General features: G+C 34.1%; 1 protein-coding gene across 2 annotated transcripts in view; it reads right to left on the bottom strand.

Annotated features, from left to right (window-relative positions):
* MICU3 (mitochondrial calcium uptake family member 3) overlaps nt 1-25,554 on the bottom strand; it is a 110,420-nt gene that overhangs the window by 22,334 nt on the left and 62,532 nt on the right. The window contains exons 6-11 of one of the 2 annotated variants that reach the window (XM_032844902.1): nt 22,645-22,727; nt 19,961-20,032; nt 16,775-16,813; nt 7,946-8,041; nt 1,877-1,977; nt 1,230-1,401 (exon numbers count right to left, since the gene is read on the bottom strand). In XM_032844902.1, coding sequence (XP_032700793.1) covers nt 1,230-1,401; nt 1,877-1,977; nt 7,946-8,041; nt 16,775-16,813; nt 19,961-20,032; nt 22,645-22,727 — 563 coding nt within the window. The remainder of the gene's footprint in view (nt 1-1,229; nt 1,402-1,876; nt 1,978-7,945; nt 8,042-16,774; nt 16,814-19,960; nt 20,033-22,644; nt 22,728-25,554) is intronic. The other variant, XM_032844904.1, reaches the window with a different exon arrangement.

Here is a 25,554-nt window from a genome sequence, read left to right as displayed (position 1 = left end):
AATGATGTGTAGTGCTTAAGATACTTCTATCAGTTATACATTTTCAGAAACTAAATTTAACCTAAAAGAAAGGTGTATATATATATATATATATATACATATATATATATATATATGAGAAAGGTTTATATATAAATAAAGAAAACTATTTTCAAATAATTTTAGATATTACAAATAGTTGCAAAAATAGTACACAGAGTTCCCATACACTCTTCACCCTGGAACTGAACTTTCTGAGTTACAGATTTCTGTGTTTCCATTTGTTAAAAGAAAAATAAAAGCAGATTCATTCAGGCCCTAAATAATATCCTAGCAGCTTGGCGAAGTAGTACAATTTCTAATATTTATTTTTAGGGAAGTGTCTATGAATTGAAAAAAATTCAGCTTATCATGTAAAACAGATAAAAGTCCCCTGAGAGAGATTACGTAAACTAATGGCCAAATGCATCAGGTCTTTTCTTCTCATTCGTTAGGGGACCTGGGGAATTGTTAGCACTGTCACAGTGTATCCATTTTAACAAAGTCAAACTATTTGCAAGTTTCTCTTGGATAGATTAACTTGATCCTTCTCTAAACACACATGGAAGGCAATATATCCAAAACGTCTCATGCTTGGAGGGGTACTTGGAACACCAGTTCTATTTAGTTGCAACGATGCATTCAAATACCACTAGGTAATGCAACTGCTCAGAACTGCTGACAACACATTTGCTGCTAAACAAATAGACAATCAGTTGTCCCCGGTTCTTAACCATTCATGCCATCCAAACTCTTTGAAAAGCCTCACTTCACTTGCTGATAAGATCACTCACTCATCAATGGCTGTCTTTAAATGACCTTTTATTAAGGATATTACAGAATAAAGTGTGACTGAAATGATGTCAATATAAACTTTTATATGAGGGGATGTTTATGTAGTAGTCAAAGCATGTATCTCAGCAGAATTCTCTTCAAAAATGATATTCATAATTTGAATGTAACTGCTAATAACCTTAAAAGTTTTTCAGCTTATCTAAGAAAAACATAGATCTCTACCCAGAATTTTACATTAATCAATTTTAAAAATTTAGCCAGAGCACCTAGGACATTGATGAAACAATAATGAAGTATATCCCAAATATCTACTAATCAGGGAGGAGAAAAAAAACTAAGAAACAACATGTTCTATAGACCTATATAATTACAAGATAATACCATATGTAATAAAATAGATATGAGAGATTAGATACCTTTTCTTCAGGTATACTGTAACGCACATTTTCCAAAAATACTGCTGTATTTTCCACATTTGTATATCGTAAAAGAATATGAGCAAAATCTTCTTCACTGATAGTGTTCATCCCATTAGAGTAAGAAAGGAATTCTATTTCTAGGACTTCTGTCTGTAGGTTATCCATGAATCTATGACAAAAATATAGAAAGAATGAATAAGATAAATGAAGAGTGATGACAACAGGTGATACTTAGCCTCTCAGGGCTCTGGCTTCCTCATCTGTAAAATGGGGGAAACAAAAACACCTTGCAGGGTAGTGATGAGACTTAAAATAGTGTGGTGCCTTGTGTTTACTACAGAGGACACTATATCCATGCTTATCACTGTGGCTTACTGCGACAAAGGAGTTGGTAATATACTTCCTTAGGAATATATAGGTATATACAGGAAATAATCAATCTCAATATCAGGCATTTCGCATCATTCAGTAACTTCCCATTACACTTATCAACTAGTATGTTTACTGATGAAAGTGCTTGTTTGAGTATCTTCAGCTAGGATGGAATCAGTGAAGAGAAGAGTATTTCTGAAAGATGATTCCTAAAGACCTTTCTCAACTTAGCATGTTAACATCTTTGAAAACAAACATAAAATTAAGCTCACCTATAAAAATCTTCGAAGTTGAGTTCAGCTTTTCCTTTCTTTCCAAAAAAGTGTACAAGAAGTGTAGTATCTGTTACTAAACTTGTAATGTCATCAGCACGCTTAAAAAATCACAATTTAAAGGTTAGCTGCAGTAAACAACAGGGATACCCAATATCCCTCAAAGAATTTTATCAACATATAAATACCAAGAACATGAATATATTAACATTAGAATGAAAAGCATAAGACCGTATTAACAAATGCCATTACTGTTAAAATGAAGTTCAATGTTTGAAAATAGAAATATGACTGAAATTGATCTTTATCCTAAAAAACTTTAAAGATATGACTATATTTTAGGAAGTTTTCAACCTCAAATTATGCATATAGAATACTTGTTTTAAATTATCTAAAATTGTTGAAATCTTTTAGTAATCACCTAAATGTTTTATTTTTAAGTCCTTTAGTTTGGATTTTCTTAACCTAAAAAAATCAATTTTTTTAAAAGGATGTTCAAAAGAGGTAAATTCTTCAGGTATATGAAATATAAGGGGCTGACAAAAGAATGGTCTTAACCTTCACAAAATAGTTTCCTTTGAGTATGATACTTTCCTACTAAATTCCATATTTATGATACTTTAAATAGAACTACTATATTTTGGAAGAGAAACTATAGTGCCATTATTTTGGAATTTACATAATCTATAATTTTTTTTTAAAGAAAATTCTTAAAATTATTTTTTGAATGGATAAGAGATTAATTCCAGAGGACTTTTTCCTTCAAATTCCAACAAGGGTATTCTTAAAATCACTTTAGTCTAGTCCTTACAACGCTTAATGGTCTATGAAAATAGTCCTTTCCTTTAATGTGACTATATAGATTTCCTTTTCTTTTTCCTCCCTCTCCTTCCATTCCCTTCTCTTCCTCCTCTTCTTTCCTCATTTCCTTCCTCACTTGGCCTTCCTTCCTCACTTGACCATTAACTCATATCTCATTATACATACATTATTACTCATTATAAACTCAGGTACAAAAATCATAAAATTCAAATGATTTTACTCTCCCATATATAATCCTGGGAAATGTAAGGAAAAAAAAAAAGAGGCTAAATCATAACTAACATTTTCTGTATTTAAAAAAATATTAGCTGTAAATGTCCATCCAGAGGTATATATCGGAAATATTACTTCTTGGCCAGGATTCTGTTTCATAGAAAACACAAGAAATAAAAAGTATATACTTCTCTACAAAGGATAAGTTGTGTTATCTTACCCATCTTCCACATACTTTTTGATTCCTTATAAACTCTCTTCCCAATATTTCATAAAGACAGATATTTTATCCTTCATAACTTTTGTTGGATCTTTATTTCCCTTCTCCCTAGACCAAATATTAACTTCTAATGACAAGTTTGGCGTTATAAAGACTACGTCTTGTGACTGGTCTTTTCCCCTCCTACGTTCCTTTTAATCCCTGTTTTTAAGTGGTCTCTTTGCTACTTTGATTACTCAGGTCTCTCTCAAAACCTCCAACATGTACGGTATCTTCTACTTGAACGTATAATTACTGAAATTCCTTAGTAAATTGTGTAGTCTTACTTAAGTTTTTTGGGGGGTTGGATTTTCCTAAGTAATCTCTAGCCTATAATGTCCTTAAAATTGGTTTGAAAGAGCTCTACTTAGTTTAGTTTGCTGACAACTCCCAAGTATTTTCAGGAGTTGGAATAACTTAGAAGTTCATATATATTCCCTATAAGATCTCCAACTTTCTTCAAAGATCTGATTGCCAAGGAGAAAATAACACAACCTGGAAGCCAGGTGTCACATATGATCTTTTAATATGCCTTCCTGAACAAGCTTATAATGGATGTTGAGTAATACCAGTGGTACCAGCCTTTCAGGGCTCTGTATGTGACAAGAGACTAGGATAATTTTCAGTAGTGCTCAGAAGGCACTATTACTTTCACCAGTAGCTTTATGTTGAGGAGGCAGACTGCTGTAAGGAGAGGATTTAAAATCAGAAGACCTGAGTTCATGGAACTTTTTTACCTTTAGCTTCCTTATCTGTAAAATAGGCATAAACCTATTAATTTTGAAGATAAAATTAGAGTATGAGTGTAAATGAAGCATACAAATATTATTTTTGGCAGTCACAAGATGCTCTGGAATACAGCATTAAGACCTTTGGGGGGAAAAGGAGATATCTCCTGTTAATTATAAACATTCTTTTGTGATTGTGTATGATCAAGACTAATCCATTATTATCCATGGAATAGCTTCAGTAAGTTGGGGGAGAAATATTTGAGAAGGCATGCCTAAATGGAGCACAGGAGTGAAGGTTCTACCAAATCAGCAGTCAACAGTAGGAACTGGGGTATCCATCTGGAAGCTAGAGGACTGGAACATGGGGGAGAGATAGAGTTGATCAGAAGAGGGGCCATGGTGTTTTAGATAAAGTTGCTGACTTCACAAATAAGCTATGGGGTGGTGAGCACGTAAGATGACTGAGCTCAAGAGTAAGCTTCCTGGCTTTGAATCCTGACTTTTTCCTTATTTGTTAAGTGACCTTGGGAGAAGTTAATCTCTCTGAGGATATTATCACCCAACAGTACCTACCTTAAGTGAGGATCAGGTAATACATGTAAATCATTTAGTATTATAACTGGCATATTTTAAACACTCAACAAATATTATTACTTATTTTTGTCAAATCAATATATTTCAAGAAGTTGAAAAAGGACTAGACAAGTCAGAGAAGATAATAATGTTGAAGCTTAATGCAAAAAAAAAAAAAACGTTTTACATGGTACACTTTTACTTCCTTTTTGTTAACTGGAACTACACATATGTTATACAGATCTGGAAAAAATATGCCTTCATGAGAGGTCATAGGAACATCGAAAGTTAGTGAACTCAGCTAACATAATTATGAAACGTTTTCCCTTAGTGCTGTGATGTCTTTTACCTCAAAACCTAACACAGCAAAATGAGATGGCTTTGTTTTATACAGGTTTTCAATAATGACCTCATTCTTCCAGCTTTTCTCATGCCCACTGAGCAGAGCAGATCTTCGTTTACAGTCTTTCATCATCAAAATCTTATTAGACTTAGGTTGCACTTATCCAGATAATCCAGACCCACAGAGGCATAAGTAACAGTTTGACATTAGAGAAAAAAAAATGAGAAAATGGAAATGGTGAAAACTTTTCTCCCCCATTCAATGAAACAGAGCACTGTTGGGAGTCACTGAAAACCATACCAGTGTCCTTAGTATCCTAACAGTGTTATATAACTTAAATCACAGGGGAGTTGGGACAAAAATAGAGACTTTATCCCTTTGATTCTTGTGCCCATTGTTAAAATAAAATGAATTCAGGTGTTTTCATAACAAAGCAAAGAAAAAGCCACAAAAGAATCCCAATGGTCCATTTACATGAAAGGCCCTTATTTTTGTTGTGATTAAAAATTATTTTAAATGATTTCATCAAAAATAAAATAGTTAAATAAGTTTGAATGGAATTAAAAGTATATAAAAATGATATGATTTTTAAGATAACTTTCAACATATTTTTATTGATACGATGGGATAATCACATCAAGCTCTATTCAAGGGGCAGGAGGGAGGGAAATCAAATCGATTTCTAAACTTTCTTTCTGAACAAATTTGAGTCCTGAAATACTTATATAAACAATGCTATGGTGGCATCAGTAGTAACCTATAAGGAATTTCAATGAATTGTAACTTAATTAAAGTTAATTCTCAATTATCCTGTCTAATGTGAGAGGGTAATAAGAGATAATCCCCAAATAATTATTTTATTTTAGAACACAATATAAGTTTTGTTTTCTTCTTCCTTCTATCAGATTTACTTTCATGATGTTTGAATGAATTCATTAATTGATTTAGTAGATTATGATTAAAATGTGGATTGATTACAGCCAATGGTATGCTAGTAAATTAGATCTTTAGGGGGAAAAAAAAGCCTGATTTGTAGTGTTTACCAGTTTCTATGGTATTAATACTTCTATCAGGGCCACTCTCAAGTACCAACGGGATGTCACAGATGTTGAGGCGGGAAAAGATGTACAGAATTAACTCTAGGAAGCCATAAAAACCATCTCCCGCATACCTCTGACAGAGTTTACCTCTTCAGAAGGTCTTATGCATACCATGTTATCTCTAAGTGTATGTAAGAGCTAACTGGTCTTCTGATATTAAACCTCCCAAGATTTGAATTAAATTCAACATCAAATTAGTGGATTGTGTCTAATTGTGAGTATTTCTAGCAGACTGAAATTAGATTAAAGACAGGCTGGATGTTGAAGTGGACAGTCTAGGATGGAGAGAGAGCAGTGACATGACTGTTAGTTTGAAGCTAGGTCTCAGCCGGTTTGTAGGACTCTTGGGCCAATGTCCTCATTTGCTCTTATTTTTAGGCACTGATTACTATGTGCCTGCATTAAGTGATTACAGAATTAAGTACGCCTGAAGTACCTTACACGAAACATCTATTACCACTTGCTGACTAAAAAATGGCTCAAGGGGCACCTGGGTGGCTCAGTGGGTTAAAGCCTCTGTCTTTGGCTCAGGTCATGATCCCGGAGTCCTGGGATGGAGCCCCGCATCGGGCTCTCTGCTCAGAGGGAGCCTGCTTCCTCCTCTCTCTCTGCCTGCTTTTCTGCCTACTTGTGATCTCTATCAAATAAATAAAATCTTAAAAAAACAATGGTTCAAATTTAAAAGGTAATTTTCCAAAAGTTAATTATTGGTCATAATTACATTGTATTTACACATCAGAGGTAAACTGGAGAAAGGGCAAATGCTTTGTTTTGGGATTTTAAAATTGAAAACAACTGACAAAATTAACATTTCCAAGTATCTGTCCCAGTCTAGAGGTGCCAAGTGATTAACACTACAAACGGATAACAGAATTCACACCTGATTCCAGTTTACTTCTCAGATATTTTTAGGTGTAATTTTAAAAAGTCAAACTTTAGAAAAAAGAAATGAGAAGCCAGCTTTAAAGAGAAAAATAATGAAAAGTATCTCAGTATATACTGAAAAGTTCTTTGTGGTAAGACTGATAGTAAGGTTCTTAAAAATTCATAATATCTGAAATCGTGTTTAATGTTGAAGGCATAGTCCATCTTTTAAAATGACAAATCCCTAAAAACAAAACAAAACAAAAACCTGAAATGAAATGACAAATCCCTAGTAAGAACAGCATGCTGAGTGGACAGGGGAGCAGCCCACCCGAGTGCAGCAATAAGGCGCGTGTCTCTATGGAATTCAAAACCAATAATGAGTAACTGTCAGTCTGTTCTTAATGTTCTATGTGCTGGCAACCCAGAACAACTTCAAGTTAAAATATTCCTCCCTTCCTTGACAAACTGTTCCTACCTTACCTCCCTTGCTCACACTTGGTAAACTACACAAGAGTAATATTAGGAAATTTAATGTTTGAATCTGCCATAACTCTAAAACCCTAGCTGTCTTTTACCAAGTTAAAAGCTTCAGCACCTCATGTAACATGGCAAAATTATAAGGTTAAAAGATTCAGTGAAGCTGTAAAATAGTATTCTCAAGTTTCCTGAAAGTGATCCTTACATTAAAAAGAGCGATATTTCGGGGTGCCTGGGTGGCTCAGTGGGTTAAAGCCTCTGCTTTTGGCTCAGGTCATGGTCCCAGGGTCCTGGGATGTCCCGCATGGGGCTCTGTGCTCAGCAGGGAGCCTGCTTCCTCCTCTCTCTCTGCCTGTCTTTCTGCCTACTTGTGATCTCTCTGTCAAATAAATAAAATCTTTTAAAAAAAAAAGAGCGATATTTCTTTTTAGTTACGCTGGAAAGTCATGTTTTCTACAACGAGCAAGCTGACTAACATAGACTGTTACAGGTCACCTGGCAGCCCCTGCCAGCACAGCTGACATACTCAAATATACCATTTACATATAGAAATTATTGCTTTACTGAAGAGAACGGAAAATATAAAATTATTTTTGGTTTCATCATAGTAGCTCTAAAATGAAACGAAGACTAGTTTAACAAAATGGCAAGTAGTACAAGGTCCTGGTTGAGGTTTAATTATACCTCTGCGAGGTCTGAAAAGAGTGCTTGGCTTGTATTACGTCTCAGTGTATCCCAATAGCTTCTGGAGACAAGTTCCTCAGCATCTGTTTTAAGTACCTGTAGAAGTTTTAAGAAGTACATCTGAAATCTAAAGAACAGTCACAAAGAATGATAATTTATACACTTTTAAGTCTCTTCTAGCCAACCTTGAAAAGAAAACACATTAGCTTACCTGTTTTGTTTTCTGCTGTGCACAACAGTATTATATTACACATTGCTGGTAAACCCAGGGTATTTTCAAGGGTGTAATGGTATATAACCACTATTTCCACGTACAATGTGGCTTTGTCAAAAAGAATCACATTCCTCAACCCTCCCCCATGCTATCTACTGCAACATGCATAACTTCCAAGAAAGTGCGAAATAAAAATTTTATTCACACCTTATGTGAAGTAAATTCATTTGGACAGTGTTTTGGTCATTTTGTAGCGACCTATAAAAATCATGCTTCATTTGAAAATCAATTATTACTGGCCAGTGTACATCACGTCAGTGCATCAAAGAAAATGACCACATTCATATGTAGAGATATAAAACTTAAATTAATCTAAAACTTGTCAAAAAGAAATACACCACTTTAGGCTAAACTACTCATAGCTACTCAGAAGTTTGCTAGGTATGTCTCTTGTGAATAGATAAGGTATTTTCTAACCCTTTGCAAGGATGGAACACCAGCTTCTGTCTCAGTATTGGCTAACTGAAGAAGACGAGATCACAATTAAGAAGGGCAGTCTAATCTTCATGTGAAAACATAGAACTACAAGCTTAAGTTGGGTCTCTGTAAACAAACATAATTAAATGTAGTTTCCGTCAAGATTTATCAGGGAAGATTTCACTGGTTCTGAGGCTTTGTATTTTGGTTACTGTGGGAAGAAAATGCTGCACCATGTACGGAGGAGTGAGTGTCTAATGATGAGGAGAACTTTTATTTCTGTGTGTGTTAATTTTTAAGTCTGTTGCCACTAACAGAATTATAATGTGTTCGGGAGTTGTTTCAAAAAACTAAGCTTTAATTCATTATTATTAATTAGAAAAACACTGCCTATTGCTCATATTTTAATAAAATCTTAATAACAAAGTATTATTTATCAGGAATCACTTATATAAACATAGACATACTTATTACCATCAGTGTAAATGCAGCAATATGTTAGAGAATCCACTCAACACCCACTCTAGAAACAAAACAAGCTTGAACTAAGCAGTTTTAAGCCAAATAAAATTAGCTGAATTTAGACCAAAGTTCATTTTTTACATAAGAATGGTAGAACCTCAATAAATGTTAGCTAGATTAAATACTCTGCAAATATTATCTCAATATTTTCAATTTGGATACATTTTTTACTGTAACTGAAAAGGTCAGTATATGATAAAGAAAGGGGTTGTTAAACCTGTCCAACTAGAAAACCCCACTGACTACACTGTTATTGAAGGGTAAGAGGAATGACGATTCACTTTGTGAAGCAATGCCTCCTTCCTTCTTCCAACACTGGTCACCATCACCACTCACACACAAACTCACATACGTACACACACCAACACTGATGACATCAGAAGGAGGTTCACAACATATTAAGGGATAAAAGTAATTTGACAAACTACATTGATATGGATCTCTATAGATAAAAATACATGAGAAGTAAATATATTTGGACATAGTGATTATCTCTGGTGAGATTAGGATAGGTTTTATTTTCTTCTTTTTGCTTTCCTATATTTTAAAATATTTTAAGAATGTGTATTTATCTATCAGGATCATATACTACTTTTTTCAATTAAAAAAATCTTATTTAGAACATAACAGCTTAATAGTCCTTCCTGCAGAAAGCTTTCACACTCAACATTAGCCCCAAAGATTAAATTATGATAGAATATATAACTGAATTGTTACAACTGCTGATAAATATTGTTTTATCCAGGCAGTCTGAGAAAAGGAACAATATTCTCACAGCAACTATAGTTCTTCTTCGTATTAAGGGAATAAAGCTCACGTATCAGTGATTTTCTTGGCATAGTCATAGATTCCTAAATATGTATCTGTTCAGGAGCCAGTATTTAATTTTTTAATGGCTTGGATGATGGAATTGGGGGTAAAATTTCAGAACATGCAAAACTAGTAGAAAACTTTAATATCAGAAATATATAACACAATATTTAAAATAAGCTTAAAGTAGCAATGAAAATCAGAGTAGATTTCACAGCAAGAAATGCAACACAAATACAAAACCAGAATATACGCCTACAGACTAAGGAAAGACAGAGAAGGGAATGCCCAAGCATCACTAACTGAGCACTGTGATGGCTATGAAATGAATACTATGATGCTCTGATACGTAAATGCAGGAAAATTTACAATGACTTCCTGAAGTCTTCTCAGGGTCTTTGATTACTATATGAGCTTTAGGCCTCTTTACTAGAATGTTAAGGTAGGTGTAGACTTTTATTAAAAAAGGTTAAAGAAGACATAAATAGTTCAGAAGATCTTCAAAAATGGTTGGCACAGGCAAAATGATGTCCCAAATGTACTGTATTCTGTAAGCTTGACACATTTTTTGCCCCCCCCACCAAAAACAGAGATACACTATAGTAAAACTGCAGAATACCAAATGCAAACAGAATCTTAAAAGTAGTACAAAGAAAAACAAGATTAACTATAAAATAATAATTGGACTCAGAGCTGACCTTTCAATTTCAATAATAGGAGCCAGGAGCCTGGAGTGATATAATTTGCTGAGAATAAATGTCAACCTACAATTATAAATATAGTAAAATTATCTTCCCAAATAAAAGCATAGACAAAAAAAATTAAAAAATGAATTCATAGAAACAGAACAGATTGGTAGTTGCTAGAGGCAGGTGGGAAGGGGGTGGATGAAGACAGTTAAAAGGTACAAACTTCCAGTTGTAAGATAAATAAGTCCTGGGGATAGAAGTAAGGTACAGCATGGTAACTATGGTTATGGAAGTTGCTGAGAGTAGATCTTGAAAGTGTTCATCATGAGAAAAACAATTTGTAACTATCTGAGGTGATAGAGGTCAACTAAACTTATTGTGAAATAAGTTTTGTGATTTTGTGAAAATTTTGTGAAAATCACTCAGCGATTATACACCTTAAACCGATATAGTGTTATATGTCAATTATATCTCAGTACAACTGGGAAAAAATGAAAATTCTGGAAAGATCCTCACTTGAGAATATACTTTCTGAGATTAAGATTGTAAGAATTAGGAGAGAATGAGATTAAAAAGGAGATTAAGAAAGGGCAAATATGTAAGTAATTCTAAACTAATACTGATGGTATATATTTAAGAAATCTAATTTATGGGATTAAAAAAAAAAGACAAAAACAAACACTGTATAAACTCAAGTATCCATGCCAGGAGGGGAATGAAAGCCTTCAAAGCACTGTAAAACTATTTTTAAGGAAGAGGTGACAATATAGCCTATCTAATAAGACTTCATTATTTTGGGGCATCTCAGTGGCTCAGTCATTAAGCGTCTGCCCTTAGCTCAGGTCATGATCCCAGGGTCCTGGGATAGAATCCCGCATTGGGCTCCCTGCACAATGGGAAGCCTGCTTCTCCCTCTCCCACTCCCCCTGCTTGTGTTTCCTCTCTCACTATCTCTCTCTCTCTGTCAAATAAATAAATAAAAATCTTAAAAAAAAAGACTTCATTTTTTTAAGTATACTTATTAAGATTTCAAGAATAACTATACAAGATACAGAAATATGGTGTCTTCTAAACTAATAGAGAAGAAAATAAAAGAATAAAAACAAACCTTAATTAATTCAAAAGTTAGGTAAGACAGGAGAAAAATATATAGAATGGCTAAAATAAATCCAAATAATTTAATAATCACAGTAATGTAAAGTGACTGAATCTGTCAAAAGGTAGAAATTATCAACCAACATAAAAAAGAACCAATAAAATACACAAATTATATGTTTTTTAAAAAGACATGTCAAGGGCGCCTGGGTGGCTCAGTGGGTTGAGCCTCTGCCTTCGGCTCAGGTTATGATTTCAGGGTCTTGGGATCGAGGCCTGCATCGGGCTCTATGCTCTATGGGGAGCCTGCTTCTCCCTCTCTCTCTGCCTGCCTCTCTGCCTACTTGTGATCTCTCTGTCAAATAAATAAATAAATAAAATCTTAAAAAAAAAAAAAAAAAAAAGACATGTCAAGGTATAAGGACAGAGACTGAAAAAGATATGCCAGGCTTCTATTAATGCTATTAATGACAGCACCAACCTTTTCATTGAGAATAACTGAAAAGCTGGACAAAATATAAAACAGTTATATCTTCTTAAAAGCATCATAAAGACATTATTTGCCTCTGGTACTGTGTTGAGTGACGGTATAACAGCAATGGTGGGTAAAACTGCTGGTGCCTTAGTATGATGACAGCAGTGGCACCAAAGACCAAAGTCATTAGATTCTTCAGTTCCATATACACTCTCATTAAAAAAACAAAAAATTCACTTAAGAATGCACTTGCTGAGGGGTGCGTGGGTGGCTCAGTGGGTTAAAGCCTCTGCCTTCGGCTCAGGTCATGATCTCAGGGTCCTGGGATTGAGCCCAGCATTGGGCTCTCTGCTCCGCAGGGAGCCTGCTTCCCTTCCTCTCTCTCTGCCTGCCTCTCTGCCTACTTGTGGCCTCTGTCTGTCAAATAAATAAATAAAATCTTAAAAAAAAAAAAAAAGAATGCACTTGCTGAAGAATAAAACTTACAATTTTTTAAATTAATCTTTGAGCACACACCTTTTTAATATTCAGTGTGATGAAACTAGAAGCATGCGTAAAGCACTTCTGAAGTACAATGGTTGTCTCGAGAAAAAGCCTTTGTGCAAGGGTTTGTGTTGCAAGGTGAACTAGTCAATTCTTTCGTGAGCTGCCATTTTTACTTGAAAGAACAGTATCTAGAGAAAACAGTTATTCAGACTTTGCTATTTGGTGGCCATTTTTCTGAAAATGAACCAAGTGAGCCTGTCACTTCAAGGGAAACAACTGGTACTTATTTGTTGCAGAAGCATCTATGAGAACCCAGCTGTCCTCTGTTAAATCAGATATGACAGAGATTCCCAAAGAATGTGAAATACATTGTTTATTTTTCATAAAATATGTTTAACTTGTGAGTTTATTATTTTTAAATGGATTAATACTTTTAAATTTCTTAGTTTTAATTTCTACTATGGCAAATTAAAATATAACCAACATAAACAAAAGCTCTTTTAGCCCTCTCTAACTTTTCAATAACGTAAAGGGATCCTGAGAAAACAATCTTTGAGAACTGCTGCTTACAGCAATAAGAGTGCGGATGAAACAGACAATCATGATGGTTGTGTTAAAGAAGTAAGAAGAGAAAAACTCATTTAATATGATCCCAATCATATAAAGCACAAAAATGTCTAAAACTAAACTATATTGTTGGGGTGCAGTCAGTTGGGTGTCTGCCTTTGGGTCCCTCCTATGTGGGAAGTCTGCTTCTCCTTCTTCCTCTGCCTCTCCCCCTGGCTTGTGTTCTCTCTCGCTCACTCTTTCTCTCAAATAAATAAATAAAATCTTAAAAAAAAAATATATATATATATAGCTGAGGATGCATTAAGTAGGTGGTAAAACCACAGAGCAAAGCAAAGAAGTGCTTTACATAGAAGTCATGATTGTGGTTATCTTTTGGAGGAGAGGGAGTGATTATGATTAGAAAGACCTAGGAAGGGGCATTTGGGGGCATGGCAATGTTTTATTCATTAATCTATATGAGGTTTAAACTTTTATTGTTAATTTTTTATTTACATTTTAGTTGCAGTAAATTCCTGAACTAAAAAGTGCATTTTAAAAATAGGGGAAAGTTTCACCCTTACTAAAGAGTAGAAAATAAAACTAAATAGAAAATAATACAAAATATTAATAAAAATAAAGTTGGTATATTTATTTTGACAACTATATTGATTTTTAGGCAAAAACATTTCTAGAGAGCTAAGGATAGTATATAAGGGAAGATTCAATTCACTAAAAAGATTTAAGAAATGTATATTTCTTATAGCAGGTAATAACAATGCTTAAAAATATATAAAACTTAAAAATAACAGAATGACAAGTAATTAACAAGTCTATCATTGTAATGTACAATTTAACATACTAATTAATATATCAAGCTGACAAAAATATTAATAATGATAGAGATTTAAAACATATTAACATGTTTGGTCTTATATATATAATATAACTCTGTATCCCAGTTGGAGAATACACATTCTTTTCAAACACAGACGTTGTTTTAGCCCATAAAACAAGTCTTAACACATATCAAAAACTGTATAAAAACTGGCACATTTCTGACTACAATGGAATTCGGGTAATTAAAATAATCTTTAAAAAACTTAAAAAAATCATATAGGACATTTCAAAATAAAATATACTTGACTTTGCACTATTTATTCTTTTGAATTCTTTATACTTGTTTTCATTCCTGTGGCAAGATAATCAAGAGCTGAATATATGAGAAATTTGGAAAGAATCATGGTTATTTAGAACAGAAAAGGCTATAAGGTAACTATCTTCATGGATATGAAGAGGAATGTTCAACCTTACACTGTAGCTAGAGATAATCTGACATAAGACAGGCAGAATCTACTGTAAGAGTGATTAAATTTTCTAACAGGTTTTTATAGAGGCCATAGAATCTCTCTGGAGTCAAAGTTAGGAGGGTCCCTGTCGTTCCTGAAGGAACTTTTTCCTAAAGGTAGAATCTTAGGTTATATTCAGCTCCACGTACTGCATTCACATTAGGTACTTTGGCACTCCAGGAGGTCTACAATTTTGGAAACTAGCACATAACCACCAGTTAATTCGTAACACTGTACTAATATATTTGTCCAATATGTATATCACAGTATTCTATTTAAATTTCAGGCCAACTGAACTTTTTTCTAATTTTCAACAAATTTCTCTTGTTTGCTTGCATTTTTTTTTGAAAATGATTATTCCTTTCTGAGCAAAAATTTTTTCTATTAGAGGAAAAAAAAGCAGTTTATATAATCAACTAAATCCTAAGGGAGTTGAAAAGTCATGCAATCCATTTAATAAGACTGTGGATAAAAATGACATCAAGTTACACCACTTTAAAATATGCATTTTTATATTCTGAGATGGAAAAATGTCTTCAGTTAAATAATAAAAACTTAAAAATTATCACAATAAAATGTAAAATCATATATTTACTCTACTATTAAATAAGTAAGCATAATATAAGTGAAACAGGCAATTTAAATCTGTTTCTTAATATCATCCTCTCACTCTCTGAGTGACTGCAATTTCTATTTCTTAAACTAGCGCTAAGTTAGTACCTATTTCCTTTTAATGATAGTACTCTGGAATGTGTATTTTTAAATACCACAAAATCATCTACATGAAAATTATTTGAGTTTAAAGGAAAAATACAAAATGCCACAGTTGGAAAAATGGCTCATGCAATGACACATGAGATTAGAAGAATAAGTAATAAAGTCACAAGTATTATTAACATTTATTAAGTTTCAGAGGGCATATGGTAAATCTGTGAGATTTACTTTATACATTCTTAGAAATTTTTGAAATGATTAAAAGAGGAACATTAATATTTTTAAGACAATGCCAGACTTTATTTAATTGAAAACAGTAGCGAAATTTGTAGTAAAAATTTAATGTTACTTGTAAGTTATCAAAACAATTAGTCATAAGGGTCCCATGGACTTGGCTTATTTTCTAACCTGTTCTAGGTCCATTCCTTAGGACTGAAGTTAGATACCTTGGGTTTATCTTATGCTGAATCACCCTTCAATGTATGTTCAAATCTAGAAGAGAGTTAATTTTTATAGTATGGAATTTTGATCAACTCTCCAACACAGGAGACAGCACACCTGCTTCAGAGTTGCACACTTATGACTATGAACACTTTCAAGCAGGATACTGTGTCAGTAAACCTGAATTCAAGGGCTCCTCTCAGGGGGGAGTTTCTATAATTTGAAAGATCCTTCTAAAGATCTTTGGGTAAATTAAATGAACTGCACATGTTTACATTCAAAAGGGGCCATGGCCTATTCTCTGTTGTTTAGTAGCTGGGCTAACCAACAAGCTCTGACTTTCAAGGAGGGAGGAAAGAAGAAGAAAGCTTAGCATAAGAATATCTGGAAGATATTTGCAGGAACTCTCAACTTCTTCAAGCAAAGAAGAGTCTGAAAGTCATAATCCTCTTTGAGAAATAACATGATACATAGATATATTAAATGTATCAGGCATCATACCAGACTTGAATAGACCACAGGCAGTAGGCAGGCATCAAAAGTTTTAGAAAAATTTTGCAGAATACTAATGACTAAGAAAAGTTTTTCTATTAACATTCTCTTTATTAGAGTTGAGAAAAGACTGTATCAGATGGAAAGATCTAGGTCTTAAAATACCTGTGTTCTGCAGGAGCATAGCCTGAGAATCTGCTCCATAATTTGTATTTAACTCTTCAAATACTGCTGAAAAATATAAAGTTTTCATTATTTTACCAGAGCTTTTGGTGGTTGTTCACTCAGCTTTTCCTTAGTTTAATCTAAAGTTAAAGATACACAACGGCTCTGTAAATTTTAGTCTTCTCATAAATCTAGGAAGGAAATAGAAAATTTTGGCTTGGCTGTACCTTATTATATCCAATAAATTCCTAAACATTCTCAATAGCATATATAGCTGTATATAAAGAAATAACATTATCAAGTATAACAGGTGAGGGCTATTTACATAAAGAACATTTAAAGTATTGTACATACACTATTAGTAGGAGAATGGTATCCATAAAGTTGAAGACGCTGACATAGAGCACAAAGGGCCAAATGAAGTGTCACATTTCAGAATGAACCCAAGTATAGCAAAAGAAAAAAAGAAAAAGACGACAAAATAATCAATTAGGAAGGGCAAATCATTATGCTACATTCTATATAGAGCACACACACAATACAAGTGGGATAAATGTTAAAGATGAGTAGCAAAGTTTTTCAAATCTCATATAATTAAATATTAAATGAATCTGTGCTTATTTCAACCATTTTCATTTTAACTTTCAGATCAACTACTGCTTTGAGTAAAACACTCCTCTGAAGTACACAGTTTTATTTAGACATGCTTCAGCAATTCTCTATGGGTTAGGAGGAAAATCTGGATAGAGCAGCATGGCAGTGAAAATGGTATGAGAGATCTGGAGTGGAATCCTGTTCTGTGCTGTTAGTGCTGGGATCTTAGACAAGTTAACGAACTTCTCTAAGATGGCTTTCTCATCTGTAAATGGTATGATACTTACCTGGCAGAAATGTCATGACTAAATGGGAGTAACACTTATAATGGATATAGCACAGAGTGTCTCAAGAAATGTTATGTTCCCTTCTTGCCTTCTGAAGCATACACTGTGGAGCGGCTACATGATTTAGGTCACTTAATCCCCATAACAATCATATGTGGTCATTACTACTATTTATCCCCCTTGTACAAATGAAGAAACTGAGGCACAGGCAGGGTAGAGACCTGTTCAATGTCGCCCACATGATAAATGATAGAGCTAAGATTCAGATGTTGAAAACCTGGCTCCTAAGTCTGTTATACTGTCTCTCTAATGTAATCAATGTATTTTTACTATATACTAGATTTCGATGGCTTAAGAACTCAAAAATCACATCAGTTCAGATTTGCATTATTTAAAATGTGGCAACAATTAACAATAAGTTACCACCAATCATCACTATTGTTAAACATAGTAATAAATATTTGTAAAGAGCTATACTGTCTTAGAATGCTATTTATTTAGTTCAGAGGTATACTGAAGATTATTTCTGAATAGCTTTAAGGAACAGTTTTGATAGCTAAATTACGTAAATAAATTTCAGGAGCACTAATTAAACTCTAAGATAAATACCTATGAGGTACTTTAGACCAATGACTCTAGTAAGCATTTCTTTACATATAAGCAAGTTATACAATATATTGCTTATAAATTCTTTTTATCTGTTCTTTAAAACAAGTCTCCTTCTCCATATATTTGCTAGAGAATGGGTCAGTGACCTGTATGCATATGAAATTATACAATTTAGGGTATGCTGATACAATTTAAGTTTCATAATTCAGATAGACTTTCGCTAATTAACCCAAGGTTAATGAGGTTTTACTATATTACTATCATGAGCTATTTGCATTAAATCAGCATTAACTTTACTTGGGCTGCAATAAAGCTCAGAGTCAAGCTTTGTGCTGACACTAATTTCTCCCAGTGTGGGTTGTCTGCTATCATTTCTCCCTTTCCTCTCTCCCTTTGTTACCTGACTTATGTATTTTAGTAAATGCTAATGATTAAAATAGTATTGTGTTTTTCTTGGAAGATCCACAAGTCCTTTCCTAGAAGTAATATAAATAAACAAATAAATAAAACAGTTAAATTTCTGAAACTAATGTAAACACTGTGTTTCAACCATGCTCAAATTAAAAAAAAAAAAAGAGAGACTTCTGGCCATTGAAACATGATCTATTCTGTCACTGAGGTATATCAAAAGATTAATAAACAGTTCAACCTCCTAAATAATATTTTATTAACAACTTGTCCACCCAGTTTAATCGATCAAAATTAAAACAATTGCTTACTCTTTCAATATGCTATCTACAGAAAATAAAATTTATGAAGTTATTTAATTCCCTAGTGTTATTTGCTAATATTCTAAAAAAATGGCATTTATGGGGCTAATTCCTATGGGATTTATTGATTATAATTTAAAAACCATGAGACCTAAGTTAGAGAATTCATAACGCTCCTTTTAATTCCTGGCTAACATTATATCAGCTCTTTGATTTTTTTAAGCGTGTCCTCCATAAGCTTTGTCAAATTAGAATATTGAGGGTGGCTCAATAAATATTGATAATTATATCACAGCCAAATGTACTATGAAATAATAGGTATTTCATATTCTGATAATCTGATTTATTAATATAAATAAAAATACACCCTTCATCTATTGGAATTGAATATGGTACCATCTGCTACAGGTTTATAACCTAAGTTTTTAAAAACCCTAATACATATCCTTATAACAATGAAAATAATAAAAAAATATTGCAATGCTGAAGTTAATTATTTGAATTCTAAGTAGATCAACTAAAGTACTGCACAGGGTCACTAATTTGCAAAGGAAACAGTTACATTTACATCTCAACAAAACTGAGTTTCTGCTATCCAAGTACCAGATTAAAAAATATGCTATAGTGGGTAAAAGTATAGTTTGGGAGTGGCCTAGCCATGGACTCCAATCTTGGCTTTGCCATAATTACAGATAATAAGAGAACTATTGGCAGATTAAATGAGAAAATGCATGCAAAGCATCTACTACAGTCCCTCAAAGTAAGATCTCAGAACCTATTTGTTATTTTTATTATATAAACCTGGGATAATATGTGGGATAAACAAAAAGAAAATTGGTAGGAAAATAGAGGGAAATGTTGCTTAACTCTACCTTCAGAATAAGTTGAAAACATTACTCATCTGAGAATAGCCTATATTTCTAAGAATTCAAAAAAACATAATATTCCTTGTTTTTGCTTCAACATTCACACGGCTATAGTGCCACTAAATTCACTCACATGTATAATTAAATCTTTGCAATTCACCTTTAAATTTTTTCATGCATAATGATCTGTGTTCATCTATTATATGATATACCCTTCAAATCTCATGGATAACAACAATATGGATGAAAATGATATAATGAGTGGGATTATGGACACAGATGCTTAATATCAATATTTGATATAATATTGATACAGATGCATAGAAATCTGAAGCAAATTTTCTACATAAGAACTTTAGAAAGTTTTCCTAAAAGGGACAGCTCCAAAGTTATAGACTTTAATTATTGTTTTTCAACATGAATAAAATAATTCTCAGCTAAAAAACCCACCTTAAACTACTAAATTATTCTTACCAGCATTGCACGCTTTTCTTCATCTCCCTTTGTTTCTCTCTTTTCATTTTTTTTCCTGAATATCTCTTGAAGCTGAAAGAGAAAGTGATCAAGAATCAAATATCCAGTGAGTTTCTGGGTACCTACTTACCATTCTGTGCTAGGTACATTCTAAAAACAAATTAGCTTCATCTATGAAGAAGAGTAAAACTACTAGAGATACATTTTCTGATACCAATTTTTTTTTTTCCCTAAGAAAAAGAAAACACGCACTTTGCTACTGGCAGCCTGTTGGTTCAGTTAAACATACAAAATTATAGCTTTATTTTATCTTTAAGACATAAAGACAGGGAGTCTGTGACGCACAAATAAAAGAGATGAAGCCTACTGGGGTAGAAAGAACACTGGAAGAGAATTCAGGGACTCTGGGTGTGAGCCCATCTTCTGTCACATACTAATTTTATGATGATGGACAGGTCACACATCCCTCACGAGGCTCCAATTTACTCATATATGAAATGAGGATGCCCTCCAAGGTCCCTTTCAGGTAACTGCACACTGTGATGAAAGCATGGGCTCTGCATATAACCCCTTGGGCAAGTAACTCTAATTATCCAAGGGATTGTTTTCCATATCCGGAACATGGAAATAATTCCTTACTTTAGAGGAACATTTTTTCTTCTCCAGCTTTATTGAGGTACAATCACCAGGTCTTGTAAGAATGCCGTGCAGGGTAAATATTACAGATAGTTACTCAGCACATCGCCTGTCACACAGTAACCGCTCAAGAGATGTCAGCTCTATTTTCAGTGTATTATTTACTCTTCAAAATCCCATTTTACAAATGGAAGCCTAATCCTACCTCTATCACAGCTTTCTGGGGAGTCATTGTTCTTGGCTGTATAACTTGAACAGCTATCTTAAGTCTTCCATTTCATTCTCTAAGGCAATACTTGAAAGTCAAATAAAATGTTTTACCTCCCAAGATATGTAATAACACAAATACAGTATAAAGTCTGAATGATTTTGTTAACAAATACATTTATTTTCACACTTTTTCTTAGTGAAAAGAGTTTTTAGCAAGGGTTATTTATAATCATCTTATAAGAAGGCACGAGAATAATTTTAGATTCTCTAGAATCTAGATTTCTAGAAGGAAGTCAGATGGACTCCACCTCCTGCTTTCAGGAATTCTTTGCTGTTTACAAACAAATACAAACAACAAACAAAAAATATCACTTATGAGGCAGCAGTACAGCCACTGCAAAGAGCAGCCTTTGTAAGAGCAGAGAAGGGAAACAAGTTCTATGTGAACATTTTTACCTCCCATCTCCAGAAACAGACAAAGGACATCTATACAGACACATTTCAGTGCACTGAGTTCCAAAAGTTGTTCTTTTAGTTGATGGGGTAGAACATGACAGTGTTCACACAGAAAATTTATTAAAAATTATTTCGATTACTAGGCCCATTCTGAAAATCCTAAAATACAGTTTTATGCTATCAAAACAAAACTAAATTAAATAAAATCTGCTTATTTTAGAGTGTTAGGAACATATGTCTATCTTTACAGTGAAACGGAAAACTCGCACCTCCCCATCATCCTGAAAAGCACTCGAATGATGGGTCCTTCACGGTTTCAGGTTCCAGTGGTGTGGCTCAGGGACTGTCCCCAGGCAAGGGCTACTTGGGTGTTAGAGTAAGCCATCTGATAGATCCCAGTAATTAGTCTGCTTGGTTCCTTTTGAATACCTACTGATTATGACAAGGATTTTTGTCTCTTCCCTTTTCTACCATAGAAAAGAATGATTTTATCATTTCTCTTCCATATTGCAGCCTCTGGGGAAAATACTAAGTTGCTTAAGAGGTTTTGAGAGGGATTTTTAATTGCTTGTTACAAAGAAAAATAGAAAATAAAATGGTTATTTATATGCCATCTCTCCTTTTAACTAGGAAATATAGGTAAATACAGAGCTGAACATAAATGTTACAGGTAGAACTTGTTACTGTAAGGATCTTTACTTTGGAGAAAAAAATTAGAATAGGCATTTTGCCACAGGTGCAGGATCCATGGGTAGAAAGAAACAGGACGATTCTGGAAGGGAGAATGGCAAGATGAATGAGCATCTGATGATGTTGCTGAACCAGCACCAAGCTACATGAGTCAGGGGAGAAAGACCGAAGGCATATACCTAACAACAATCTTAATTCTCCTCACTTTAGATCAGCCCTTGTTCAAAGACCAATGAAGGGAATAGCAAAACGAGGACAAGAATGGAATATAAGGTAGTCATGAATAGAAGAGAAAGGCAGAAAGAAAAATCACGGATCCTATCATGAGAAGGAAGGGAAGTTCCTGTGAGAAAGAGCTGTGGCTGGGGGCTGATACGATGGGGTCTGAGCATAACTGAGCATAACTGAGCACACCTCTGGGCTGCTTGTTATCCATCAGTGGAAAATATTTGACTCACTTCAAATATTCAAAAGACATGTAAACAACTATAATCATCTTTCTATAATGAATACCATTTGTATCTTTATAATATAAAAATTATTTAAAGTACATGACACTATACTTCTTTATCAAATTAAAGTGAAAGCATAAATTTTTCACTCTTCCTCCTATGTTATTCCAAATAATGCAAAAACATAAGGATATAAATAAGAAATATTTATTGATGAAGTGCAGCATATAATATACATACCACCAAAAACTCCTTTTTATCCACCATCTCATTGCCATCAGTGTCAAACATGTTGAAAGCTATTCTAAAACCTGCATGTGGCTCTGCCAGAAAGAACAGAAAAGTACTTGTGAAGTGGAAAAATGTTTTTAAAGTGGCGTTGTAAATAGTTAATTATACTCTGTACAAAAACACTTTCTTTGACCAAGAAATTAAAAGCAGCACATTACTATTAATGAAATATAATAAAAGCTATATATGTATACAAATTTCTGCTTCATGTATTAGCAAACTTAGTAACAAAACTAAAAATACACTTTAAAAGTATCTGTCTGACACCAGTTGCGCAGCAGACAGTATAATTTAACTACCTTAACTTCTGAAAATTAACACTTCTTTTTGTTATCCCAAGTCTGTCAGGATTAAAAGGAAAATATCAAATCATCACACATGTTCAATAGTTAGAACAAAAGAAAAAAAATAAAAATACGACACAGTAGACCAATCCTGATTCTTAGTAAAATCAGAATGGAAATGACCTATGAAAATAAATGTCAAGCACAAGAGATGACATATCGGGTTTAAACTTCCAGAAGCTTCAAAAGCAGAAATATAAAAATTAGAGAGGCTTAAATATTTCTGAATTTCCCTAAATTACAAGGACCAATTGCTTTTGTGAGAAAGAAAGACTTTTGCACACTATGAATGGCTTTAATTTTATGAAACTTATGATGAGGTTCAATTCCTTTTTCCCTTCAAAAGCATAAAGAAAACCTCAACAGAAGAAAACTTGAACAGGTCCTTCAAAGAGGAGCTCAGCGCACAATGCCTTTGAGAAACATCTGACCCTCTCATTTTTTAAGATTTCATCCATTCATTTATTTGGGGTGGGGGGAAGCGCACGCGCGCGCGCACACACACACACATACAGGGGCACACGTGCACATGAGGGGTGGAGTGGTAGAGGGGGAGGGAGAGGGGGAATGTCAAGTGGACCCCACACTGAGTGCAGCGCCTAATGCGGGACTGGATCTCAAGACCCCGAGAGAGATCATGACCTGAGCCAAAACCAAGAGTCAGTAGCTTAACAGACTGGTATACCTAGGTGCCCCTCTGACCCTTTCTTTTGAGATGACTGGCAAAAAGTTTTGAAAAGGGGCCTCCCAAAGATGCATTTGGCATTACCTGCTGTAAAATCTTGAAGCTAGCAAAAGAGAAGCACATAACCCCACTTTCTTAACCAGTAATAGCTGTCTCTGAAAATAATGGAAACAGAAGCCAGTCTTCTAGGCAAGCTCATTTCTGGCATTCAGTTTACGAACTGAAACTTACTTTCATGAGCATTCAGTTGAGAAAGAAATAAAAAATTTCATCATCTCTAACAACTAAGCTTTAAGCTTTAAAATGATCTTGAAAATACACAATGAAAAGAAGTCCTCACTGTTTGGAAGGGAAAATGAAATTAAAATAATAAATAGCAAAGAGGAGAGAACCATAGACAAGTAAGGCAGATTCCCTAGCCCACTTCCTGCCAGCTCTGTTTTCAACATTTCTCTTGGTTCTAATCTAAAATATACCCACAAGTTTTCAATTCAAATTCCCAGAAGTTTCTAAAATAGGTCCTGAACTCCAAAGGAAGATTCACTGCATCCAAAGATCCTACCTTTCCATGTAAGCAAAACCACCGTGTGTTTTTTTCCTACACTCTTACCCACACCCTGTCCCATCTCAACAAGTGGCTTTCCTAACCAGTTCTATTATATTCTCAGCTGTCACTCTGCCAGTCCAGGTATTTCAAACTCACAGTTTTGCAACCAAAGGTTTTCTATAGCTAACAATATAACTCTTTCACAAGTCGCTGAGACACTCCTTGGCACTCCTCTAATTTTCATGGAGTATTTATCATTGACTAGATTTGAATCATAATGGCTTCCAGTCTGGAACAATCTCAGATGGTCGTATTACTAACTGCATAACACTTCTTGTTCTTCAGCACCAACATTTTAATTTCATTTTGAGTCCAGCAGGAAAAAAATACAAGGAAAAATAAAGGATGATAATTTTCAAAATTTATATGCACACATGTATATCCCCCAAACTTCCTGTGACAGAACTCCAGCATAACATCATTCATTACTAAAGTCAGAACAACACAATGGCCCTCAATTCTCTGATCATAGAAATACAAGGAATTTTATGACTTGTTTCTAATGACAGAGTTTCACTGATAAGACATCTCCACAAATCCCCACAAGCAGAAATCCCTCTAGCAATATTCTTTCATTTATTTTTTTTACTCGTTCACCAACTAGTTTTTGAGAGGCCACCATGTGCTAGACACTGTTCTTGATACAGAAATGGGCAAAAAAGAGAAAATCTTTGCCATCATGGACCTTGCATTCAACTATGGGGAGACAGACAAAAACACATAAACCAATAAACAAATACTTTCAAGTAGTTTTAAGTGCTATGAAGAAAATAAAACATGGTAAAAGGGATAAAAAGGGAGAGGTAAGAGAAGGAGATATTTTAGGGAGGATAGTCAAGAAGTGTTCACATTACACATTCAAACGAAACCTGAATAATGTTTATTACCACGAGGATCTTGAGGAAAGAGCGCTGATGGCAGAGGGAGCAGAAAGTACAAATTCCTGAGGTGAGAATTCAAAGAACAGAGAAGCCAGGTGGCTGGAGCACAGTGAAAAATAGCAGGTAAGTTCCTGCATTAAATGCATTAAAATTTAACTGAAATCATTAGTAAGCCTTTCATATATTTCATAAAAATTGCTGCATATGAGAGGCAGAGAATAACAAAGCTGTTTCAGAACATACGATGGGTATTGTGATACACTCATTAGTTAGGAGACTCATTCTTTCACACTAGTCTTAAGAAACAGGTGATTTCAACGAGTGTAGCAGGAAATTTGCAAA

The sequence above is a fragment of the Lontra canadensis genome, unplaced genomic scaffold (genome assembly GCF_010015895.1).
Source record: "Lontra canadensis isolate GAN:19392208 unplaced genomic scaffold, GSC_riverotter_1.0 scaffold159, whole genome shotgun sequence".
Lineage (NCBI taxonomy): Eukaryota > Metazoa > Chordata > Mammalia > Carnivora > Mustelidae > Lontra > Lontra canadensis.
This window is presented reverse-complemented; position numbering and strand designations above follow the sequence as displayed.